The sequence below is a fragment of the Mastigoproctus giganteus genome, chromosome 8 (assembly GCF_048544385.1).
Source record: "Mastigoproctus giganteus isolate SK-2022 chromosome 8, ASM4854438v1, whole genome shotgun sequence".
NCBI lineage: Eukaryota > Metazoa > Arthropoda > Arachnida > Uropygi > Thelyphonidae > Mastigoproctus > Mastigoproctus giganteus.
Window position 1 is genome coordinate 128,230,029 of NC_143582.1, and position 24,203 is coordinate 128,254,231.

The window sequence follows — 24,203 nt, forward strand, 5'->3', positions numbered from 1 at the left end:
ACCCACTGTAAATGGAAACACTCCTCTTGAAGAAGAAGTTGTGATTGGAAACAAAAGCTCTACAAGTATGCATCAGATAATTCAATAAATTACAGAACTTACAGGTGGTAGATGACTCTCATCAACCGGTGCAATGCGCCTCTGTAGCCAGGTGGGAAGGAGCAGCAGTGTGTACCACATGCTTCTTGATTAGACTGGGGTTCGAGCCCGTCACCACCAAATACGGAGGATGCGGAAAGGTTAGGGAATGACCACCACATATCCCGGAGCAATATAGCCTTAGTTGCTAATGCTCCTAAAAACCAAATAACAACAACAACCGGTGCAATACCACCACTTTTTCTTATTGGAGGCTTGAAGTGGCGAAACCCATGTTTAGTCTCTAGATCAAAGTTTCTGACATCCCTCCCTCCCCCATACTTCAGCTTCAAGCCATGCACAGTACTAAGTACTATAAGTTTTGATACCTTTTGTGTTTGGGGTTTCATAAAAAAAAAAAAAAAAAAACACCTCTGGAAATCACACTACGCTCTCTTTTTGCTCTCTTTTTTTGCAAAGTCTAATCCAGTCATATGACTTGTTTATTTGATCACAAATAGTGTGGCAGCTGGCAAGAAAAGAGAGTGACTTTGAGTTTGCTGCTGTCCAGTGCATGTCAAGTAAACCAAGTTTGTCTTATACTATACTACAGTTATACTGTATAGTACACTAAGTAAAGTTAGTGTACTATACAGTATAACTATAGTATAGTAGTGCACAGTGCTAAGTACTATAGGTTTTGATACCTTTTGTCTTTGGGTTTTTCATAAAAAAAAAAAAAAAAACACCTCTGGAAACCACACTACGCTCTCTTTTTTCTTTTGCCAAGTCTTGTTTATTTGACCACAAATAGTGTGGCAGCTGGCAAGAAAAGAGAGTGACTTTGAGTTTTCTGCTGTCCAGTACATGTCAAGTAAACTAAGTTTGTCTTATACTATATTATAGTTATACTGTATAGTACACTAAGTAAAGTTCTTCTGCCCGAGAATTCTTACTTATGACTTAGGTATGTCTCACAAAATTGCCAATAATGAAGGCTCTATGAATATTAAGCCATAACTTTATTTAAGTTATATCTTACTCAATACAAATATAAACAGTTTTGGCCAGTGTACTATGTGGGATTTAATTAAAGACATAACTACTGTTAAGGGTAAAGGGAAGGGCTTTTGTTTTTGTGAGGATGACTACAGTGGTCTTAGACAGTTTTTAAATTATATGCAATGGGACCAACTGATGATGTTACTAACATCAAATTCTAAATAGGAAGCATTCAGGAAATTAATCATAGAAGCTACTAGGCTTTTCATACCAACTAAGAAATACTGTTAAAGTTAAGTTAAGTTAACTGCAGCCGTTATCAACCCACTGCAGGATGGAAGCCTCCTCAACAATTCATGCTGAGGGAAATGGACCATAATCTGCCACGCTGGTCCAGTGTGGTTTGGCAGATCGACCGTATTTAGCAGTCAGGGGCTTGAACCCTGGTCTACTCAAAGAGCGTGTGCTGCTGCACTCCTGCTCCTGACCACTCAGCTTTTCTTTGAACAAATAAATATGTTTTGTAGTGCACGTGGACCTTCCTCCTCCTTTGCAGAGGAAAGTCAAAGCTATTTGAGTTAGCTCCTCACAATTTGTGTTAATAGTAATTATTACCCTCTTTCTTGGCACACCTTCATTCTTTTCAAGTGAAGATGTGCATGCTTATTGGGTTACATGCTGTTAAAGGCTTACCCCTAAATGGATGTCAGATGAACTGATGAGACTTGTGGCATAAATAAAAAATCCATGGGATGCATATAAATTTTCAGGTGATACAGAAGCCTGTGGTATGCAGGATAGATGTGTGGAAATTTGCCTTCAGCCAATGAGAGGCAGATTGTTGGAAGAACTATACAAACTATTGGAGGGGATGTACAGGTGATGTGAGAAAAAGATTTCCCACATCCTTCCAAATTTCTTTTTTCCTTTTTTTTTTGGCTGATCCTTTATAAGCTTGCTTTCTTGCATCATTTACCACTACTAATAGTAATATTCAGTTAAATATATTATTTGTCATTACCCAAAGAAATGTTTACCTAGGACAATGGGTTTTTGGTGCTAAAACTCACTGCTGACAAGAACTGTTAATTAAGAAATGCTTGATTTAATAGTCTACCTGACTATGTAATCATTCAGATAAAACCTATAAAATTTGTCACAAATAAATTTTAAAAAATAAATAAAATCACAAAAATTCAGCAAAAAGAATTGTGTCTATTCTAGACTACCCATAGAATTGGCATCATTTTGATTTTTAAAATTTGATAATTTTTTTTCCATTTTTGCCTCTTTTTGTCATGTCATAGAAGGAATTAGTTGCAATCTCTCCTCCCCCCACATCATTGAACTAAATTTATTGCAGGAAGATGTATTTTTTTTCCCTCTCTGCCAAGTTTGAAGAAGTGACGATTATAGTCTTTGCTAACTACAGTGTAACTTTTTTGCCACCAAAGGTTTGTTATGTGACCTGGAAACAGATCATCTGAATTCATCTTCTTCCAGAGTGTGCTGAACTGGTTTCTATTCAGCCTATCTTTTCTTGTTTGCACTCAACATATCACTGTTATTAAAACCTACTCTACTTGGTTTCTCCAAAATTCAAGGCACAAATAAGAAGATTGAAGTACAGATATGAACAAATAGCATGGTTGTGATACTATGATTTTATCTCTGCCCGTAATAAAAATCTTAAATCATAAAATAAGTAGATAGTTTTAAAAAGTATTAGTATTAGTACTGGCAAATTTTGGAAACTTATACAGTATCATCCAAAAAAAAAACCAACCCCAGGGGCTTACATCTGATGAGTATGGGCTTGGCACACTCAGGGTCCTCAGCTGGATATCATCATTCTTCTCTTTCTCGGTGATTCCATTCTACTTCTGACTCTTGTTTTCGCTCTCTCTCTCTCTCTCTCTCTCTCTCCACATATATATATATATATATCTCTCAGGGTAACTCAGAAATTTTGTTTTGATTGGTGCAGCAAAAGCCTCAAGCTTCCTTGCACCATATGGCTAATAATAATAATATTACCTGTTCATCCCATCTAACAGTTTGTACAGTTCTTCCTTGAATTTATTCAACCTCACCAGCTCTACAACACCAGATGGAAGTTTGTTCCAGCAATCAGCTACCTGCTGGTTGAAGACAAATTTCCACACATCTATTCTTCCTTAAATCTTTAATAAATTTTCAAATTGAGAAAAGAACTATCCTTACCCAATTTGAATTTATGTAGAGATTTATAATGTAGTCCACGCAAAAGGAAGGATTCCATCAGCATTGAGCTTACTTAGTCCATTCAAAGCCTTAAACATCTCATCACACATCTCCATCACTGCAGTTTGCAGAACTGAAGCCTTTCCGACCTATTTGTTCCTCTCACCAATCTTGTCGGTCTTCTTTGCACCCATTTTGACAAATCCATAACCTTCCATGAATGAGGCTTACAGACCTCTATGCAGTACTCAAGATGTGAGCTAATGATTGCCTTATACAATGGAATAATTATCTCCTTATTAAGAATGAAAATGCTGAATACAGTTAGTTTTTGTTATGTGTTTAAATTCAACTAATTCTGACATTAAAAACGTTTTTGCTGGTGTTATTCCAAAAATGTTGTAATGAAAAACCATCATGCGAAAAGTGTTACAGAAGTCACTTCAGCTTCCCCCAGAAGTGAATTATTGTAACTTGTATTGTTGGAATCATACTTGTATGATGGCAACAATAATTTATCTTATACTGGACCAAATTTAATGAAATTTTGCAAGGAGCTTCATCCTAGCTCTGTACTAGAGGAAAAATTTTCAAAACTCTGAAAATTATAGTAGTTTTCCCTGGATAGTGAAAAATATAAACATGTGATCAAAGAAATTTTCTCACGTAATAAACGGGATGATGTATAGCATATCATTAGAAAGCTAAGGAATTTAGAAACAGAAATATTCAGGTTTTAAGATACAAAAAACTTTTGGAAACTGGGAAATGCATTAATTCAAAAACCCATCTGATTCAAGTCACCTCGTGTTTTCAGATTCAATGCAATTTTTTTCTTTACAATTAAACTCTGAGGCTGGAAAATAGTTCTGCACATTTATGAAAACATTCTTCAACTTGGACATGTCATCAGATCTTTCGATAAATACTAATGGAACAACTATAGATGGTGTATTTAGTTGTGAACTAAAATCTCTTCAATGTAAAAATTATATATATCCTACTTTAGTCATCACAGACCAGTACTTTCAGTAACCAATATATAATTATTATTAATAAAATAAAAATATTGTTATATTATTATCCGTGAATTTTATTAATATTAAAATGTTTTTAACGCCTGCCGATGACTTAAACGTAAAACACGTTAAATATGCTATTCTGTACCAGGTACACATTATGTACCTGGTACAGAATTTTTTTTGGGTGTTTAATAACCTGCATATTTGCACATGCAAATATTTTATATTGCACATATATGAAGTTGTTCATTTTTTATTATAAATCTCTATTAAAAATCAGAATCCATATCCCATGCTCAACAGATGCATTATCAGATGATACTTGCTTATATACTACCAATAGCAGCCAAAGGAAAGGATTAATAGAAGACTTTATAACTGAATGCAATACAATAAAATGCTACCTCCAAAAGTAAGAACATCATTCCACTGTAGCCGGCCAGTTCCACTTTTCTAATTTTAAGTATGATGTTAAAAGAGCAAAATTTTAATTGTGTTAATAATATTATATTATATTTTTCTGTTTAGCATCATAAAATACTGATCTTTATGAACTGCATAAAGACATTCTCTCACTCAGAATGTTGTTTTCATTTTAGCAACTGCAAAACATTTTAAATGTGATTTATATGTATTATAAATTATGTTTAGTGTAGTTCAGTATTTGCCTTCTATTGGCAGGGTCTGGTGGCTGAGCAGTTAAGGCTCCAGACCCTGCCAATAGAAGGCAAATACTGAAAGCCAATATAAATAGAAGGCAAATACTGAAAGCCAATATAAATAGAAGGCAAATACTAAAAGCCAATATAAAAAGTTTAGTGTAGTGTATGAAAAATATTTAAGAAAATTTAGCTCCAAAATTTATTAATCTGTATGTTGTTACTGTTGTTTTTACTTTTTTTTTTAACTAGTGATGAACTTTGTTGACACTATTCTAGACTATTATTGTAACTGTTAAGCAGGAATGATAAGCGCATGGTTTAGGCATTTTTATTATATTGTAGTACCAGTTTCTTCTCTTGACAGTCATTTGCATATATATATATATATATATATATATATATATATATATATATATATATATATATATATATATCTCAACCTTACTAACTAGAAGTGTGATTAGAACCTGTAGAAGAGTTTACAAGTGCTAATTCCTCCAAGTAGAGCAATAGTAGTAATAGTCATAAATGAATGTACTTTAATAAGTGGTTGCAGTTAAGCATTTTCCATCCCACTTTTAACAAGTGTAGTCGTATCACTGCTTGTAACATTCTGCCAAAAAGGTGTACCTATTGTATTGCTTGAGAAGTAATAATGCTTGCTTAGATCCCTGCTTAGCAATTGTTGTTTGGTAAGCTTTTTAACCAAGTTGTAAGGCTATTGCATGTTTCTTTTTTATGTGAGTGTTCATCATAATTCGATTCAGCTGAACAAAGCAAATAATCATGCTATTCTGCACATTGCTTCTTTTGCACTTTACTTACTGGCTAGCATGCATTACTCTAACTCATATACATATGCTTTATGTGCTTTAATCATCCTTTTGCATGCTACTTATTAATATCAGGGCATGTGACCTTTATGAATCTTACATATTACTGGATGCTTTTACTAATGAACCTGCAATAAGTCTGCTATTTTATTAAGAAGTTTTAAAGGTTTCTTTTATGAAGCCCTTGAATTCATGACTTGATGCCATCCTGAAGAGTGGGAGAGAAGAAACACTGTGAGTAAGCCATGGAAATATTTTTGCTTATTAATATTCTGTTTCAGTTTCTGTTTTGTGCATGCACTGGTATTATTATTTTATTTATTTATTTAATTATTATTATTATTTTATTTATTTATTTTTTTTTTTTGCTCTTTCTACTTACTGCTACTTATAGTGCACAACTGTGTTCTTGATAAAGCTTGAGAAAATGTGGGGAAATGTCAACTGTAATTTTTATTTAATTTAATAATAATTTTTGAATGTTGTTAATGTGGCAGTGTGTAATTTTAATTGCTAAGTACAAATGTTGAAAATCTTTATTACAAGCTATCAGGAAACTTTTGGTTTCATTTTTAAAATGAGATTGCTTGTCAATGGCTATATTATTTATTATATTTTTAATAGTTTACTAGTTATGTAATATTGTGCCCCATTTTGCTGTTAATTGCTGGCACTGAACAGGTTCAATCATTAATATAATTCTGAGTTTTGAAAGTCCAACCTAATATTTGTCCATCACTCCAAGAAATAAGTATAGTTCCCCCACATTTTCTCCAGGCTTTCCAAGCTTCAGTTACATCCCTACTCCTGCTACGGCCGACCACCAGGCCACTGCTTTCTTTGTGGATGCTTTCTCTGCTACAGCTGTTTCTACTGCTGCTGCACTAGTTAATCATGTTACTAATATGGCCCGTAGTGAGCATTCCCCAATGCCTGTGAGCAGCCCTCCCATAAAACGAGATCACTATCCTCAACAGAATCCTGCAGGTGAGATTTCATATAACTCACTTCCTAATGTTTAAAAAATTTATTTTGACTGTAGTTTGAGACAATTGAACTATTATTTCTTATCTAAAGGTAAGATCTGCACAATGAATTTTTTTTTTTTTTTTAATTCAGAGACTTTAACTTTTGTGAAATCCCAAGCACCACTATTAAAAATTATATATTATTTCAGTTGCAGTTTATTACAATTAATATTCAGATGGATAAAAATTAATGAAATTATTTTAAAAATGTAAAATTAAAGTTCAATTTCTGTATTAGATAAATTAACTTAATAGCTTTGGTGATCAAACATACTTGTTAAGCAGGTTGTTTGCTCATACTTTACAACTAGTAGTTGTTACCAAAAAGTAACTTACATGGTCAGTAATACAGATAAATTTTGATAACAAAGCACACTAGGTGGTTTTCTTTTACATCTTTTCCCACAAAGGAACAATGCCTGTTCATTGTAAAATTTCTATTGCATTTACTGATGAAACTTACCACAGAGAGCAAACTTTCAACCCATGATGAATACAATGTGTGCAAGCAGTCACAAATGATGTTATGATATTGGCCAGACAGGATAATGGATTTACTCTGAAATTAAAAGCTTAAGACATGAGATAATTATGAACTTGTTACTCAGTTTTCTTTTTCTGATCATTACTTCTCTGTGATATTGGTATCAATCTTTAAGTCAAAAGAGCCACATAAATACAGGGTGTATGAGAATTATCTTTACAACTTTGATTGTAAATAAAATTTTAATAGGGAGTCGCAGAACAATATTGAAGGTCTCATCTTATAGAAAAATTTCCAAAGTTTTACTGAGTACCCATAGATGGAAGCATATGTTGTGTTGCACACAGCACCAGTAAAACAGATAATTAGCTCAAGTCAGTCAGTCACCATGAATCTGAAGGAGAAAGCACATTGCATGGAGTGCTTTATCGAAATGAGATCTGACATGCAGGTCCAACGAAATTTTAAAAGATGTTATAACAGAATGCCACCATCAAGACCATTGATATATGCTTGATACAAAAAGTTTAAAGACACCAGAAATGTTAAGCACAAGAAAGGTGCAGGGCAGCCTTGTACATCTGTTGAAAATGTCGAGCACATACGAGAGTCCTTACTTTGCAGTCCACGTAAATCAACATGAGCTGCAACTCGTCAGTTGCAGTTGCCTCATTCAACCATGCATCAGATCTTATGAAAACATTTGAAGCTGCATCCATACAAATTGCAATTGCTACAAGTGATTACAGAAGATGATAGGGTTGCCCATAAGAAATTTGCAATCACCATGCTTTTAGAGTCAACAGGGATAATGAATATCTGGAAAAAATCATGTTCACAGATGAAGCCACATTCCACATTTCAGGGACAGTTAGTGAACAAACCATATGAATCTGGGGATCAGAAAACCCACATGTCATGACAGAACACATTAGAGATGGCCTCAAAATTAATGTGTGGTGTGGTGTGGCCTGTTTCGTAAATTCCAAGTCTTTCAATAAAGTTGTTATTTCAAAGTAAAGTTGTAGAGATAATTCTCATACACCTTAATATATAAACAAATATAAAATTAAAATATCACATGTACACAAAGACGTTTGGATCATGTAAAATAGAGCCATAAAATATGGAGTACAAAGAAGAAGAAATCGCACACTACTGCTCTGAGCAACAAAGGGAAAAAATAACAATAATAATAACAACATAAACATGGTCATACTTTGCAGTTGAAACAAAACTAGTATGTATTTAAAGCAACTATATTTGGAATCATAATTAGATTAATTAACCACATGAATAAATTAAAGTGAATTTAATTGTGTTACGATATTAAAAAGCCACCTATATAATATATCTACTTTAATAATGGTAATATGTTTGGATTCTTTCTTAAAAATGAATTATAGGGAGGTGGTGTGCTTTGTAATCTCTTAATACTAAAATCCATTTTAAAACTCATTCACATGGTTTATTGTTGCATCATTTCTTATTCTCTCTTGCATTTCCCAAAATGTAAGAATTAGGTTATTCCATATCTATTCCCTTGGTGTGGGCAAGGGAATAGATATGTGCTGAGGGAACTTCCAAGTGATGCTGCTAGTTCTAGACTAGCATCTTGGGATCAAACTTTCACACCAATCCTTGAACACCCTCACTAATGGCATATGACACAACCAGAAACATGAGGGTGGAATGGAGAGATAATAATTGACAAACAATATGAAGCAGTCCAATGAAATTTGTAGTAGGGTAAACAGATACCTCTGCTAAGAACTCTGCCGATGTCTCCCTGTGCAAGTTATAAGTTTTGTACCATCATCATCACTAGAATCTGGCTTGTTTGCTGTGTACTGCGCCTCATGGACTTGTCGTAAAGGGGACAGCCTGGTGTTCAAAGGCCATACTTTGAATAAATATAAAACCATTTTTTAGCTGTTAGTTGGAGGTGAATATGATTCAAGCCAGGTCTGAAATTAGTCCTTACCAATTAAACTCTAGAATTATTGTGTGCCTTTATCTGGCTGGGGTCAAAGTTTATTAAATGGATACTATCAATTGTTTTCACTCTTGTAAGAGCCATATAAGCTTGACTGCAGCTGAAAACAGAAGAATCTATATCAATTAAAGCATTGTTCAGACTAAACCTTGACTTTTATGGTTGGTTATAGCATAAGCTATAGTGATGGTAAACATAATAACATCACTATAGTAAACATAAACATCAAAATTGTTTATGGTAAACATAAGCCCTATTCATGACTTCAAATTTTGTTTTACCAGGTTCTGCATAATATTCCAGTCCATGCATTAATTTAATTTTGAGGGTTCTAGGTTTGGTTTGTCAGTGTCCCATTTTATTTGTATGATGGTACCTATAGAGCCATTCACTGATCCCAAAGTTACATCATTGTTTCATCTTAGCATTATTTTTACTCCAAGCTTTACCCTTATTGTACCTTCAAGCCCAGCAGTCATGGAACAAAGATCTTCATCTTTTATTTAAAGCTGAGTGACTTTTGAGGTATTGTGCACACTCAACTGTCTTCAGCAACTAATTCGATTTCTGGTGGTGGGAGGATATCAAGCATTGCTTCATTCAATATTTGGCATTTGGTGTGTTTTGTAGGCAACTAACAAGTCATATTTTCTGGTAAAATGTTCAAAAAAGAAGGTATTTCTTTTAACCATCCTTTGTTACTTGAAGATTTTAACTTGATTTTCCTGTTTGATAAGAAATCGTTGCCAGCATCTGTCAGCATACCCAAACAAATCCTTTTAAACATGTCAACAAATGACGCCTCATGTTGATGGTAAGTTTGTCATATGTTAACAATTAACATATGACATGTTAATATTAACAACATGTTAACAATTACTTCCAGAGATTTGTGACACTGAATGACCCTATGTACTTTTCGGCATCTTCTGGATATTGTTTTTCAAATAGTGGCTGTTCGTGAACAGGCAGCATTTAAAGTAGATCAGCAAACTGTAAAATGTGCTTCTTGCCAAGTCAACTGCCATTGTCATTTTTGTTCTGAAAAATCTCTGAAAGATGAAAAATGAATGTACATCAGGGTCAAATTAGAATTCATGGACACCTCATCAATGATAAAAAAGAAGAACATTCTGCAGTTTGCTTCTGAATGCTCTGAGGGCCTGGCCTGGTCTGACAGTTTTCTGGTATTTGGGCATGTAACTATGTTTAACTGGAAGTTGTAACAACATGTGAATGGTAAGACCATTGATATTAAAGGTGTATACCAGTTGCAATCACAGCAACTGTATAGTTCTCGGTGAGATCACAGCAGTTTTCTTCTTCAAGTTCGGCTTGACCCAAGCCTTGATAGTTTGCATCAAGTAACTTTTCCCCTCTTCTTCCCCATCCCACTATCAAAATGATGCATAACACTGCCACTGTTCAATGCCCTAACACTCTTCTGATCTGGAAGAGTGTTAGGGCATTGAAGGAAGGATGTAGAGTTGCCAGAACGAGTACAAAGAAGGGCAACAAGATTGGTGAGGAGAACAAAGGGGTGCTCTTACCAAATTAGTAAGAGAATCCCAGTTTGTCAATGAGGGAGTCTACATCAGGAACAGCAGAATTCCAAGACAGGTAGCATTCTGTAAATTAAATTGTCCATTGCACTGATGGATTAAAAAGGTTCAAAATCAAGGGGGTTATCAGGACTTTCATCCTCCTGTTCTCATCAGTTGCTGTTCTGCAATGCAAATGGCTTTCACCAATTCAAAGGTCTTCTTGATGTTATCAGACAAGCCTGTATGAATTTCACTGTGTTTTAAACCATCCTGTAGCTGATCTTTATGTGCATTAAAAGACTCACTGTACATATTGTGATTGCCTAATAGTTCGCCTAAATATTGTCAATGCTTGAGCAGCTGAATGATGGAGAAGAAGAATTTTTTGGTCATTTGGTTCAGGTCATACTTATAATGATTAATTAATTAAGGCTGTGTTCTTTTCCTTAAAAATCATTTCCTGTCTGCCAGGGTGTACACTTCTGTGTTGGAAACTTTTTTTTTTTTTTTTGTTTACAATGTAGTTGTCATTGTCAGGGAAACGGGAAATATTTTGTACAAAAAGGATAGATGGAACAGGATGAGGGTATGTCTGCCAAGAGCAAAAATATCTTTTTTTAAGGGCAAAAAAGGTGATATTAGCATTAGCATTAGTAGAGGCATACAATGCAAGAAAGCAAGCTTATGCAGCCAAAAAAAAAAACCCTCCCATTTCATCCCTCCATTCATTCCAAATCCCTGTCCAGCTCAGCCTTAAATTTATTTAGGCTATTAGCTTCCCCAACAAAAGATGGAATCCTGTTCCAATAATCAATTACCCGCTGGCTAAAGACAAATTTCCGCACATCTATTCTACAACTATCTTTCCTCAATTTGAAACTGTGTCCCCTCAGGTTCTTAGTATGAGCAAGACGAAGAATCCCTTCAGCCTTCAGCTTGCTCAACCCATTCAAGGCCTTATACACCTCAATCAGATCACCTCACAGGTGCCCACTCTCCAGGCACTGCAATTTGCAGAACTTAAGCCTTTCTTGGAAAGAGCACCCCATTTGTTCCCCTCACCAATCCTGCTGCCCTTCTTTGTACTTGTTCTAGCAACTCTACATCCTTCCTAAAATCAGGCCTCCAGACCTGTACACAGTACTCTAGGTGTGACCTGACCATTGCCTTGTATAACGGGATTATCACCTCCCTGTCCCTGATAGCAAAATTCCTATATATCATTGAAAAGACTCCATGACCTGCCCTGGCAGCCCATCTGTACTGCTCAGCGAACTACATATTTGGCTGCACAATTACCCCCAAGTCTTTTTCACTTTCCACTTCCCTGAGTGTAGTATCACCCAGTTGATATGTTTCTCTTTGGTTATTGCTACCCATATGCAGTACTTTGCGTTTGTCAATGTTAAACTCCAGTTGCCACTTCTCAGCCCATTTTTCCAAATTATCTAGATCCAGTTGGAGTAGCATACTGTCATTACTGTCGTTAACAACCCTACCAACCTTTGTATCATCTGCAAATTTGGACATTAAACCTGATATACCTTCATCAATATCATTGATAAATATACAAAACAACAATGGGCCCAAAACCGGACCCTGGGGGAATTCCATTAATAACATTTGTCCATGAAGAGAAGTGTCCATTGATTACCACTCTCTGTTGTCTCCCACTCAACCATCCCTTTATCCATTGTAGCAGCTTACTACCGATGTCATACCTCTCCAATTTGTACAGCAGTCTTCCATGTGAAATAGTATCAAAAGCTTTCCTGAAATCCAAATATATGATATCAAAATTATTTTTGATATTCAGTTCCTTTGTGACTACATCATAGTAAGCAATCAATTGGTCAGACAAGGCCTCCCTTTAACAAGACCTCCCTTTAATAAGTCTTGACTATTACTGCAGTCTTGTCAAGATTATCCTGCAATGCTTCTTTAACCAGTGATTCCATTATTTTCCCCGGAACACAATTAAACTAACACAAGTAACTACAGGTCTGTAGTTACTTGTGTCCATTTTGAACCTCCTTTGTGAATTGGTGATACATTTGCATTCCTCCAGTCCATGGAGACCTCCCCTCAGTCCAAAGAAGCTCTCATAATTATGGCTAAGGGTTAGCTTACTTCCTATGCTGCCTCCTTTAATATAACTGGATAGATCCCGTCCACCCCAGGTGCCTTCCTTATGTTTAACTTCAACAATTTCTCCTCTACTTTGCTCTCAGTTATTACAAAATCACTTAGCTCCCTGTTAGAGTTTGATAAACTTCTCTCACTCACCTCATTGAATAACTCCTCATGTGTGAATGTAGATGCAAAATATTCATTGTTTATCAGCTACCTGAGCATGATCATCAATAGTCAACCCATCTATGTTAAGTGGTCCAATCTGATTCAACCCTTTCCTTCTAGAGTTTACATAAGTAAAGAACTCCTTGCTGTTTTTCTTTGAATCCTTTGCCAAAGATTTCTCATAATCTGCCTTTGCCTGCCTAACCTCCTTTGTGACTTGATTACAGACTAATTTATACCTGCCATAGGCTTCTGTGTCGCCTGATACTTTATACGCATCCCGTACATTCTTCTTCTCTGCCACTAGCTTTATTAATTCATCTGACATCCATTTAGGCCTAAACCTTGAACAGTATTTCTTAGTTGGAATGAAAAGCCTAGTAGCCTCAAAAATTAAGTCCCTGAAGGCTTCCCATTTAGAATTCACTGTTGGTAACATCATCAGTTAATCCCACTGAACAGAGTTTACAAACTGTCTGAGACCTCTGTAGTAACCTTTACGAAAGCAAAAGCCCTTCCCTTTAGCCTTGATGGTAGTTACATCTTTAAATAATTACCACCTCAATACATTGTGATCACTATTGCCCAGTGGTTCCTTTATCTGCAGATTCTTAATGCATGAAGAATCACTACTGATAATGAGATCAAGAGTATTACTCCCTCTTCTTGCCTCTCGTACATGTTGCTGTAGAAAACAGTCATCCAATAAATCCACAAAAGTCTTGCTAGTTTGCGAGTGACCAATCCACAAATTCCAGTCAATATCTGGAAAGGTAAAAATCTCCCATTATAAGACATTCTAATTTACTGGCCCACTCTATTTCTCTGCACAATTGCTCATTATACTCATCAGATTCATTAGGCCTATAACACACACCTACTCTCATTTTTCCTCTCCCGGTGTTATTTCACACCAAACAGGCTCAGCATTTCATTGTCCACCAACATTAATTGGATGCACTTCCTTAGATTTTATGTTTCTTAACTAACAGCATAATCCCTCCTCCCTTCCTATCCTATCTATCCTTCAATACACATTGTACTCCCAAATTCCAACTCTGCAGTGACTATATCTGTGTGACACCACGTCTCTGATATCCCAACAAAATATCTGCCTTTGATGTCTTGACTAGCACTTCAAGTTCATCAAAATTATTAACTATACTCCTAGTATTGTTGTACATGCACCTGTTCCTGCTCCTAGCCACCCTAACACAGCCCATGTATTTACTTGTTCCACTATGACTCCCAGTAGTCCTGGAAATCTCCATTACCATGCTTTCCAATCTGCTGCCCATTCTAATAGAAGCTGTGCAAGTATCACTTTTGCCTCTGCCTGCAGCCACCGTTAACCTTTTAGCCTGTGTATACCCCCGCACACTAGCAGTTTTCCGACCCATCTAACACTTCCTTGATAGCATCAGCAAATATTAGACAAATAGACAAGGATAGGAAGGGAGGAGGGGTTATGCTATTAGTTAAGAAACACATAAAATCCAAGGAAGTGAAGCCAGTCAACATCACTGGACAGTGCAGTGTCGAGTCAGTTTGGTGTGACATAAGCATTGGGAGATCAAAATTGAGAGTAGGAGTGTGCTATAGGCCTAATGACTCTGATGAGTATAATAAGAAACTGTACAGGGAAATAGAGTGGGCCAGTAAATCAGAGTCTTATAATGGGGGATTTTAATTTCCCAGATATTGACTGAAATTTGTGGGTTGTTCACTCACACACTAGCAAGGCTTTTGTGGATTTATTGGATGATTGTTTTCTAAATCAGCATGTTCGGGAGGCAACTAGAGGGAGCAATACTCTTGATTTGATTATTAGTAGTGATTAACTACCATCAGGGGTAACTACCATCAGGGGTCAAGGGAAGGGTTATTGCTTTCGTAAAGGCGACTACGATGGACTGAGACAGTATTTAAATTCTATACAGTGGGACCAACTGATGATGTTACCAACAGCAAACTCAAAATGGGAAGCATTCAAAGAACCTATCTTGGAAGCTACTAGGCTTTACATACCAACTAAGAAATATTGTTCAAGGTTCAGGCCTAAATGGATATCAGATGAACTAATGAGACATATGGCAGAGAAGAAAAATGCATGGGATACATATAAATTAACATGTGACACAGAAGCCTCTGATAGATATAAGGTGATCTGTAACCAAGTTACAAAGGAGGTTAGGCAGGCGAAGGCAGATTACGAGAAATCTTTGGCAAGGGATGCAAAGAAAAACAGCAAGGAGTTCTTTACTTATGTAAACCCTAGAAGGAAGGGGATGAATCAGATTGGTCCACTTGATATCAATGGTTCAACTGTTCATGATCCTGCTCAGGTAGCTAACAAACTAAATCAATATTTTGCATCTACATTCACACTTTAGGAGTTATTCAGGAAGGGGAATGCCATAGATGAAGTAAACACTGGCAGTTAGCTAGATGATCTTGTAATAATTGAGAGTAAAGTGGAGGAGAAATTGTTGAAGATAAATACAAAAAAGGCACCTGGGGTGGATGGGATCTATCCAGTTATATTAAAGGAGGCAGCAAAGTAAGTAAACAATCCGTTAGCCATAATTATGAGAGCTTCCTTGGACTCGGGAGGTACCCACAGACTGGAGATGTGCAAATGTAACCCCAATTCACAAATGAGGATCAAAGGCTGACACAAGTAAATATAGACCTGTGAGTTTAACTTCTGTTCCAGGAATATTAATGGAAGCACTGCAGGATCATCTTGAGAAGAATTCATTTATAGCTCAGACACAGCATGGTTTTGTTAAGGGAAGGTCTTGCGTGACCAATTTGATTGGATACTATGATATAGTCACAAAAGAATTGGATGCAGGGAATAACTTTGATATTATATATTTAGATCTTAGAAAGGCTTTTGATATTGTTGCACATGGAAGACTGCTGCATAAATTGGAGCAGTGTGGCATTGGTGGAAAATTGTTGCTATGGATAAAGGGATGGTTGAGTGGCAGAAGACAGAGAGTGGTAATTAATGGACACTGCTCATGGTGGACTAATGTTATTAGTGGAGTCCCTCAGGGTTCAGTGTTGGGTCCATTATCGTTTTCTGTATTTATAAATAATATTGATGATGGTATATCAAGCTTAATGTCCAAGTTTGCAGACGATACAAAGGTTGGCAGGGTTGTTTAGGATGCTACTGACGCTATGCTGCTGCAACAGGATCTGGAAAGGGTGAGCAGATGGGCTGAGAGATGGCAAATGAAGTTTAACATTGACAAATGTAAAATACTACATATGGGAAATAGCAACCCCCAGAGCAATGTATCAAATCTGTGGTACTACACTGACAGTGGTAGAGAATGAAAAGGACCTGGGAGTAATTGTGCAGGCATACATGAAGTTCTCTGAGCAGTGCAGACGGGCTGCAAGAGTAACTCATGGTGTCTTATAAATGATATACAGGAATTTTTCTAGCAGGGATAGGGAAGTGATTATTCCCTTGTATAAGGCAATGGTCAGGCCACACGTTGAGTACTGTATACAGGTCTGGAGGTCTCATTTCAAGAAGGATGTAGAGATGCTTGAACGAGTACAGAGAAGGGCAACAAGGTTAGTGAACGGAACGAAGGGTTGCTCTTATGAAGAAAGCCTTAAGTTTTGCAAATTACAGTGTCTGGAGACTAGGCACCAGCGAGGTGATCTGATAGAGGTGTATAAAGCCTTAAATGGTTTGAGCATGCTCAATGCCGATGGGATACTCTTTCTTAGAATAATCACCTGAGAGGGCATAAATTCAAATTGAGGAAAGACAGATGTAGGATAGACGTGCGGAAATTTGCCTTTAGTCAGCGGGTGGTTGGTTGGTGGAACAGACTTCCAACCTTTGTTGTGGAAGTTGACAGCCTAAATAAATTTAAGGCTCAGCTGGACAGGTATTTCGAACGAAAGGAGGGGTGAAGTGGAAGGAGGTTTTTTTTTTTTTTGGCTGATGCTGCATAAGCTTGCTTTCTTGCATCATAAGCCTCTACTAATGCTAATGCTAATGCTATTCTTGAACCCTTTCTATTTAAGTGTATCCCATCCCTGTAGAGGCAGTCTCTCCTGTCAACAAACACAGATTAGTCTGAAATAAATTCTTCCCCTTGAGCCTTGCACTATCTCTCCAGGGCCGAATTGATTGACAAGGCTCTCATCATATACTTTCTCCTATCATGTTTGGGCAGAATTGCATACACTTTCACATTCAACCCTAACCCGCGACCTTTTTTTCAACATTGACCTGTACTTGTTGAGTAAATCTGCAGATCTCTTACTCTTAATGTCATTAGTTCCAACGTGGACAACAATATCACCTTTTGTGCCCTGAAAAAATTATATCTGCTCTACAACGTCATCAACTTTTGCCCCTGGCAGATATACTCTGGTCCTGTTCAACCTATCCTTCTTACATAGTATATTCCCCGTCTTCCAGAAAATAGAGTCACCAACAATAACTAGTTCCTTTGGGACCCACGCCTTCTGCCCTGGAGATTACCTCTGTGTTGCCTGATGCACAGGAGTGAGCTCTGTCTTTGATCTGGGCAGCTGAGAGCCTGATGGGCCCCTCATAATAATTTCTTCGAGGGCATTTATCCTACACCTCAAGCTCTGATAGACGCCCCATCAGAACACTGAGTTGGCGCCTAACTTCTTGACACTGCGGACACCTAGCACACACAAAGGATCCTCTTTGGCTAGATCATGTCTTGTTTTAGAAAGATTGGCAAACATTTCACATTTCGTACATTTTTTGAGACTGTGATGCGTTGGAGAATTGCCCCCTTCGTTTCTCCCCCAAGCGATAGCACTCTCATTCGTCTGTGATCTTTGCTTCGCAGCTCTAGTCTGCGTCATGATTTTCTTTTAAATATAATTTAATTAACAATGAAATTTAATAAGATTAATAATATTTTTGATTAATTTATAATACTATAATAAGCTAACAGATTTCTAATACAGTGCTTCGTATTACGCTATCTAGTTTTACTTTAAACCTTACGCTGTCAGTTCGAGATATATAGACGTTAAGCTTTTTCTTATTGACTACAATATGGCGGCTAGTTCAAAAATATTGGCGCCAACACTGGGAGTCGTAACTTCCAAAAATTGCTGGTTAAATTCAAAATAAGAAGCTAACAAAGGCTACTAAACCTATGTAATATCTCTGTAAAACACAATGTACTATGTTAAATAAGAAGAATACGTTAAAAATTAAAAAATACTTATCCCTTTACAGCAGCCAAAAATCCACCGTCCGTACTGTTCTGTGATCCCAGCACCCCTGAATGTTGGCACCAATGATATTAAGAGAAGGAGTACAGCAGAATTACTTAGCAAGTACAGGTCAATGTTGAAAAAAAGCCACGTTAGAGTTAAATTTGAGGCTGTCTGTAATTCTGTCCAGACATGATAGGAGGGAGTATATGATGAGAGCCTTGTCAATCAGTTCAGCCCTGGAGAGATTGTGCAAGGCTCATGAGGTAGAATTTTTTTTTCAGCCTGGTCAGCTACGGGGATGGGATACACTTAAATAGAAAGGGTGCAAGAATATTTGCTAATGCTATCGAGGCAGTGTTAGGTGGGTCAGAAAACCGCTAGCTTGGGAGTATACACTGACTAATAGATTAACAGTAGCTGCTGGCAGAGGTGAAAGTGATTCTTGCACTGCTTCTATTGGAATGAGCAGCAGCAGCCTGGAAAACAAGGTGCCAGGGATTTCAGAGACTCCTGGGAGTCATTGCAGAACAAGAACAACTGCATGTATACTTGCGTGAATACCAGTGCTAGGAGTGTATTAAATAAATTTGGATTTTTTGGTGCTGGTCAAAACATCAAAGGCAGATATTGTTGGGATATCAGAGACGTGGTGTCACGCAGATATAAGGAATGCAGAATTGGAATTTGAGGAGTGCAATGTTTACAGGAAGCATAGACAGGATAGGAAAGGAGGAGGGGTTATGCTATTAGTTAAGAAACACAAAATCTAAGGAAGTGCATCCAGTTGACATGTGTGGACATGCAGTGTTGAATCAGTTTGGTGTGACATGAGCAAGCACTGGGAAATCAAAATTGAGAGTAAGAGTGTGTTAGACTCTGAGGAGTATAATGAACAGCTGTACAGAGAAAAAGAGTGGGCCAGTAAATCAGAAGATTGTCTTATAATGTGGAATTTTAATTTCCCAGATATTGACTGTAACTTGTGGATTGGTCATTTCCATAAGTTCTATTTAATGGATTTAATGGATGATTGTTTTCTACAGTAGAATGTGCGGGGACCAACCAGAGGGAGTAATACTCTTGATCTGATTATCAGTAGTGATTCTTCATGCATTAAGAATCTGCAGATAAAGAAGCCACTAGGTGGCAGTGATCAAAATGTGCTGATGTGGGATTTACTCAAAGATCACAACTATTATCAGGGGTAAAGGGAAGGGTTTTTGCTTTTGTAAAGGTGACTACGGATGTCTGAGAGAGTTTTTAAAGTCTATACTGGTTAAAGAAGCAATGCAGTATCATCTGTACAGTGGGACCAACTGATGATGTTACCAACAGCAAATTCAAAACGGGAAGCAATCAAAGAATTAATCTTGGAAGCTACGAGGCTTTTCATACCAACCAAGAAATATTATTTAAGTTTTAGGCCTAAATGGATCTCAGATGAACTAATGAGACATGTGGCAGAGAAGAAAAATGCATGGGATACATATAAATTAACAGTTGACACAGAAGCCTATGGAAGATGTAAGCTGGTCTGTAATCAAATAACTTTGTGACTTGATTACAGACCAGCATAGTCCAGTACAGACTTTAAAAATTTCTCGTAATCAGGCAGGCAATGGCTGATTACGAGAAAGTTTGGCAAAGGATGCAAAGAAAAACAACAAAGAGTTCTTTGCTTATGAAGGAAGGGGATGAGTCAGATTGGTCCACTTAACATAGATGGTTTGACTATTGATGACAATGCTCCAGTATCTAACAAACTAAATGAGTATTTTACATCTACAGTTACACATGAGGATTATTATTATTATTATTATTATTATTATTATTATTATTATTAACATCCATATGATGCAAGGAAGCCTGAGGCTTATGCTGCAAAAAAGTTCCCGAGTAACCCTGAGAGAGAGAGAGAGAGAGAGAGAGAGAGAGAGAGAGAGAGAGAGAGAGAAGAGAGAGAGAGAGAGAGAGAGAGAGAGAGAGAGAGAGAGAGAGAGAGAGAGTCAAAAGTAGAAGGGAATCACCAAGAAAGAGAAGAATGATGATATCCAGCTCAGGACCCTGGGTGTGCCAAGCCCATACTCACCAGATGTGAGCCCCCGGGAGATGGAGGGGAATACCAGAAGTGTATTAAACTATGATAGTGAGTTAAATTTTTTAATAACTGAGAGCAAAGTGGAGGAGAAATTGTTGAAGATAAACATAAAAAAGGCACCTGGTGTGGATGGGATCTATCCAGTTATATTAAAGGAGGCGGCAAAGGAAGTATGTAAACCCTTAGCCTTAATTAGGAAGCTTACTTGGACTCAGGGGAGGTCCCCCATGGACTGGAGATGTGCAAATGTGACCTAAATTCACAAAGGAGGATGATCAAAGGATGACACAAGTAATTACAGATCTGTTTGTTTAACTTCTGTTCCAAGGAAATTAATGGAAGCACTGGTTAAAGAAGCACTGCAGGATCTATACAACACTTCAATTATAGTTCGGACACAGCATGGATTTGTTAAGTGGGTCTTGTCTGACCAATTTGATTGGATACTATGATGTGGGCAGAAAGGAACTGTATGCAAAAAATAATTTTGATATGATATACTTGGATCTTAGGAAAGTTTTGATAGTGTTGCAAGATTACTGTACATGGAAGATTACTGTACAAAGTGGAGCAGTATGGCATTAAGGGCAAAATGCTGCTATGGATAAAGGGATGGTCGGGTGGGAGAAGACAGAGTGGTAATCAATGGACACTGCTCTTCATGGACTAATATTATTAGTGGGTTCCCCATGGTTCGGTATTGGGTCTATTGTTGTTTTCTATATTTATTAATTGATAGTATGAACCAGAGCTGTAATGCTGTGATTCATACTATTAAAAATTTAACACGATTAAAAATCAATTTAAGGTAATTATCGAAAAAATTGCAAAACGCAATTTTTGCAACTTTTCTAAAATGTTTCGCAATTTTTTCGTTAATTGCGTTAAACTGATTTTTAATTTTTGTTAAATTAAGTTTTATTGTGTTAAATTGATTTTTAATTTTTGTTAAATTATTTGTTACTCTTACGTAAGTGTTTCGATTTTTTTGTTTTAATTTCTGGAGAGTATCATACGGAAGTGTTCTACGTACTATATTCAGGCAAACTTCTCGTATTATTTTAGAAATATTTATTAATGATATTAATGAAGGTATATCAGGCTTAATGTCTAAGTTTCCAGATGATATGAAGGTTGGCAGGATTGTTAATGACACTAATTACAGTACGCTACTGCAAGAGGATCTAAAAATGTTGAGCAGGCTGAGAGGTGGCAACTGAAGTTTAAAATTGACAAATGTAAAGTACTGCATATGGGTAGCAGTCAGTAGCGGATTAAGGTCAGTTGAGGCCCCGGTCGCAGAAGAAAATATCGGGCCCCTTAAAAAAAAGAGAGAGACAGGGAAAATAAAAATACATGTTAACCATTTTTTTAAATAAATAAAAAATATATGTACTATTAATGTTTTATTTCCAATAAAATTTGAATATAATATGTCTATAATATAATTAATAATAGCATAATAATAATAATCACAAAGTTTTGAACTAATAGTTGAACATATTAGTTCAACTAATGTCTTCATGGACTAATAACCCCAAAAAATTCAACTAATTTGTTGGGGTTTTGCGTATAAAGTTGGGGTTTTGCATGGGCCCTTCAGAAGTCGGGGCCCGGGGCGCACGCCCACCGTTAAATCCGCCTCTGGTAGCAGTAATCCCAGAGTAATGTGGTAATGCACTCAAGGTAGTAGGGAATGAAAAGGACCTGGGGATAATTGTGCAGTCAGATATGAAGTTTTCTGAGAAGTGCAGTGCAGACAGTCTGCAAGAGTAGTTCATGGTGTCTTGTCAGTGATATACAGGAATTTTTGTAGCAGTGATAAATCGGTGATTATCCCCTTGTATAATGCAATGGTCAGGCCACACCTCTAGTATACAGGTCTGGAGGCCTCATTTTAGAGCTGCTGGAACGAGTACAGAGAAGAGCAACAATATTAGTGAATGGAACAAAGGGTTGCTCTTATGAAATAAGGCTTAAGATTTGCAAATTAGTGTCTGCTGACTTGGCACCTGCGAGGTGATTGCAGGTGCCTAATCACCAGAGGCACCTTGAGGTATATAAGGCCTTGAATGGTTTGAGCAAGCTCAGTGCTGATGGGATTCTGCCTCTTGTCCAGATTAATCACCTGAGGGAAGATAAATTCAAATTGAGGAAAGACAGTTGTAGAATAGATGTGCAGAAGTTTGCCTTTAGCCAGTGTGTGGTTGATTGCTGAAACAAACTTCCACCTGCTGTAGAAGTTGACAGCTTAAATAAATTCAAAGCAGAACTAGAGAAACATTTGGATGGGTGAAATGGGAAGGGTTTTTTTTTTTTTTTTTTTTTGGCTGATGCTGTATAAGCTTGCTTTCTTGCATCATATGCCTCTACTATTACTAATGCTAATGTCGAATGATCATGCAAAGTCATAGAGCTTTTATTTGGCTGGCCCTTTAGGATAATGCAGGTTGATCCTAGGTATAAAAGTTGTTGTTGGACTCTGGGTCGAGTTGGTCAACCTCTGCTTGAGATCTCACTCTTCAGTTTTGATTAATCCTAATGTCCAACCAACATATTGTAGTGTATGGATTGGTACCAGAGAGGAGTTGTTGTTGTTGTTGTTGTTATTTGGTTTTTAGGCGCGTTAGCAACTAAAGCCATATTGCTCCGGGAATATGCTGTGGTCATTCCCTGACCTTTCCGCCTCCTCCGTATTTGGTGGTGACGGGCTCAAACCCCGGTCTAATCAAGAAGCGTGTACTACGCACTGCTGCTCCTTCCCACCTGGCTACGGAGGCACCCACCATGTGTTTCGACATTAATCTAGATTTGACGAACTCTGCTGAAGTTAATTTTAATTTTCTGTTTTAAAATTGATTGAATTTACCTTCTATAAATAAATATGAAAAACATTTAACCTCTAAATTCTTATCACAGGAATCGAATAGTGCTGCATTGACTTTGAGCATTTCATAAAGGGCTGTAGTGGTAGTATTTTGTCTGTAAGGGGTAAATTGTATATTGGGTATAATAATAATAATTATCAATGTCATCAGTCACCTGTATCAGCATGGTGTTGGTAGCTGAGCGTATGGACCATGATTGTCATGTTGGACTTCACTCCATCCTGACTGACTTGGTTTAAAAGCTCGTGGGGACTGAGCAAGTTTAATGGTCGAATAATGGGGATTTAATTGTTTCAGAATTTTAAGGACAGCAAAAACCGTCTTGATATCAACTAAATAAACTTATTTAATGTTTCTTCTAAGAGCAGTTGGGAGGTCAAATGTTCATCCTTTAAATTTTCGTACCAGTTGACTGTTAGAGATTTTTTACTGCCAATTAGGTGAATGCTGGTACATTTGAAAAGTTTTGGCCCTCTGAATTAAAACCATTTCATATTCATTTAATTCTGTAATTTCTTTTGGTCAGTTACTTACTTCAAGATCATTTAATATGCAAGTAGATGGTAATGAATTGGATTTAGATATTTGTAAGCAGAAATGCCACACATACTGGCTCTGCTTCCAACCTTTTGTGGAGAGGAGAGGGGAAGTACTGAATCAACTGATCTCATTAATGGCTCTTTATGGGTTTTGTAAGCTTTTTAATAATGCTAACATCTCTCCACGAAAGCAGCTCTTCACATGAAATGCAGTCATATTTTGGACTGTCTACTGCATAATTTGTGAATGCCTTAAAATAATTT

General features: G+C 36.9%; 1 protein-coding gene across 6 annotated transcripts in view; it reads left to right on the top strand.

The window, feature by feature from the left end:
* The window catches only part of LOC150081815 (RNA-binding protein Musashi homolog Rbp6-like), a 1,034,865-nt gene that overhangs the window by 784,845 nt on the left and 225,817 nt on the right, over positions 1-24,203 (top strand). For 5 of the 6 annotated variants that reach the window (XM_090378903.1, XM_090378901.1, XM_090378902.1 and 2 more), the window contains exon 8: positions 6,598-6,807. The exons of the other annotated variant lie outside the window; for it this stretch is intronic. In XM_090378903.1, the coding sequence (XP_090235029.1) occupies positions 6,598-6,807 (210 nt within the window). The remainder of the gene's footprint in view (positions 1-6,597; positions 6,808-24,203) is intronic. 6 annotated transcript variants of the gene reach the window in all.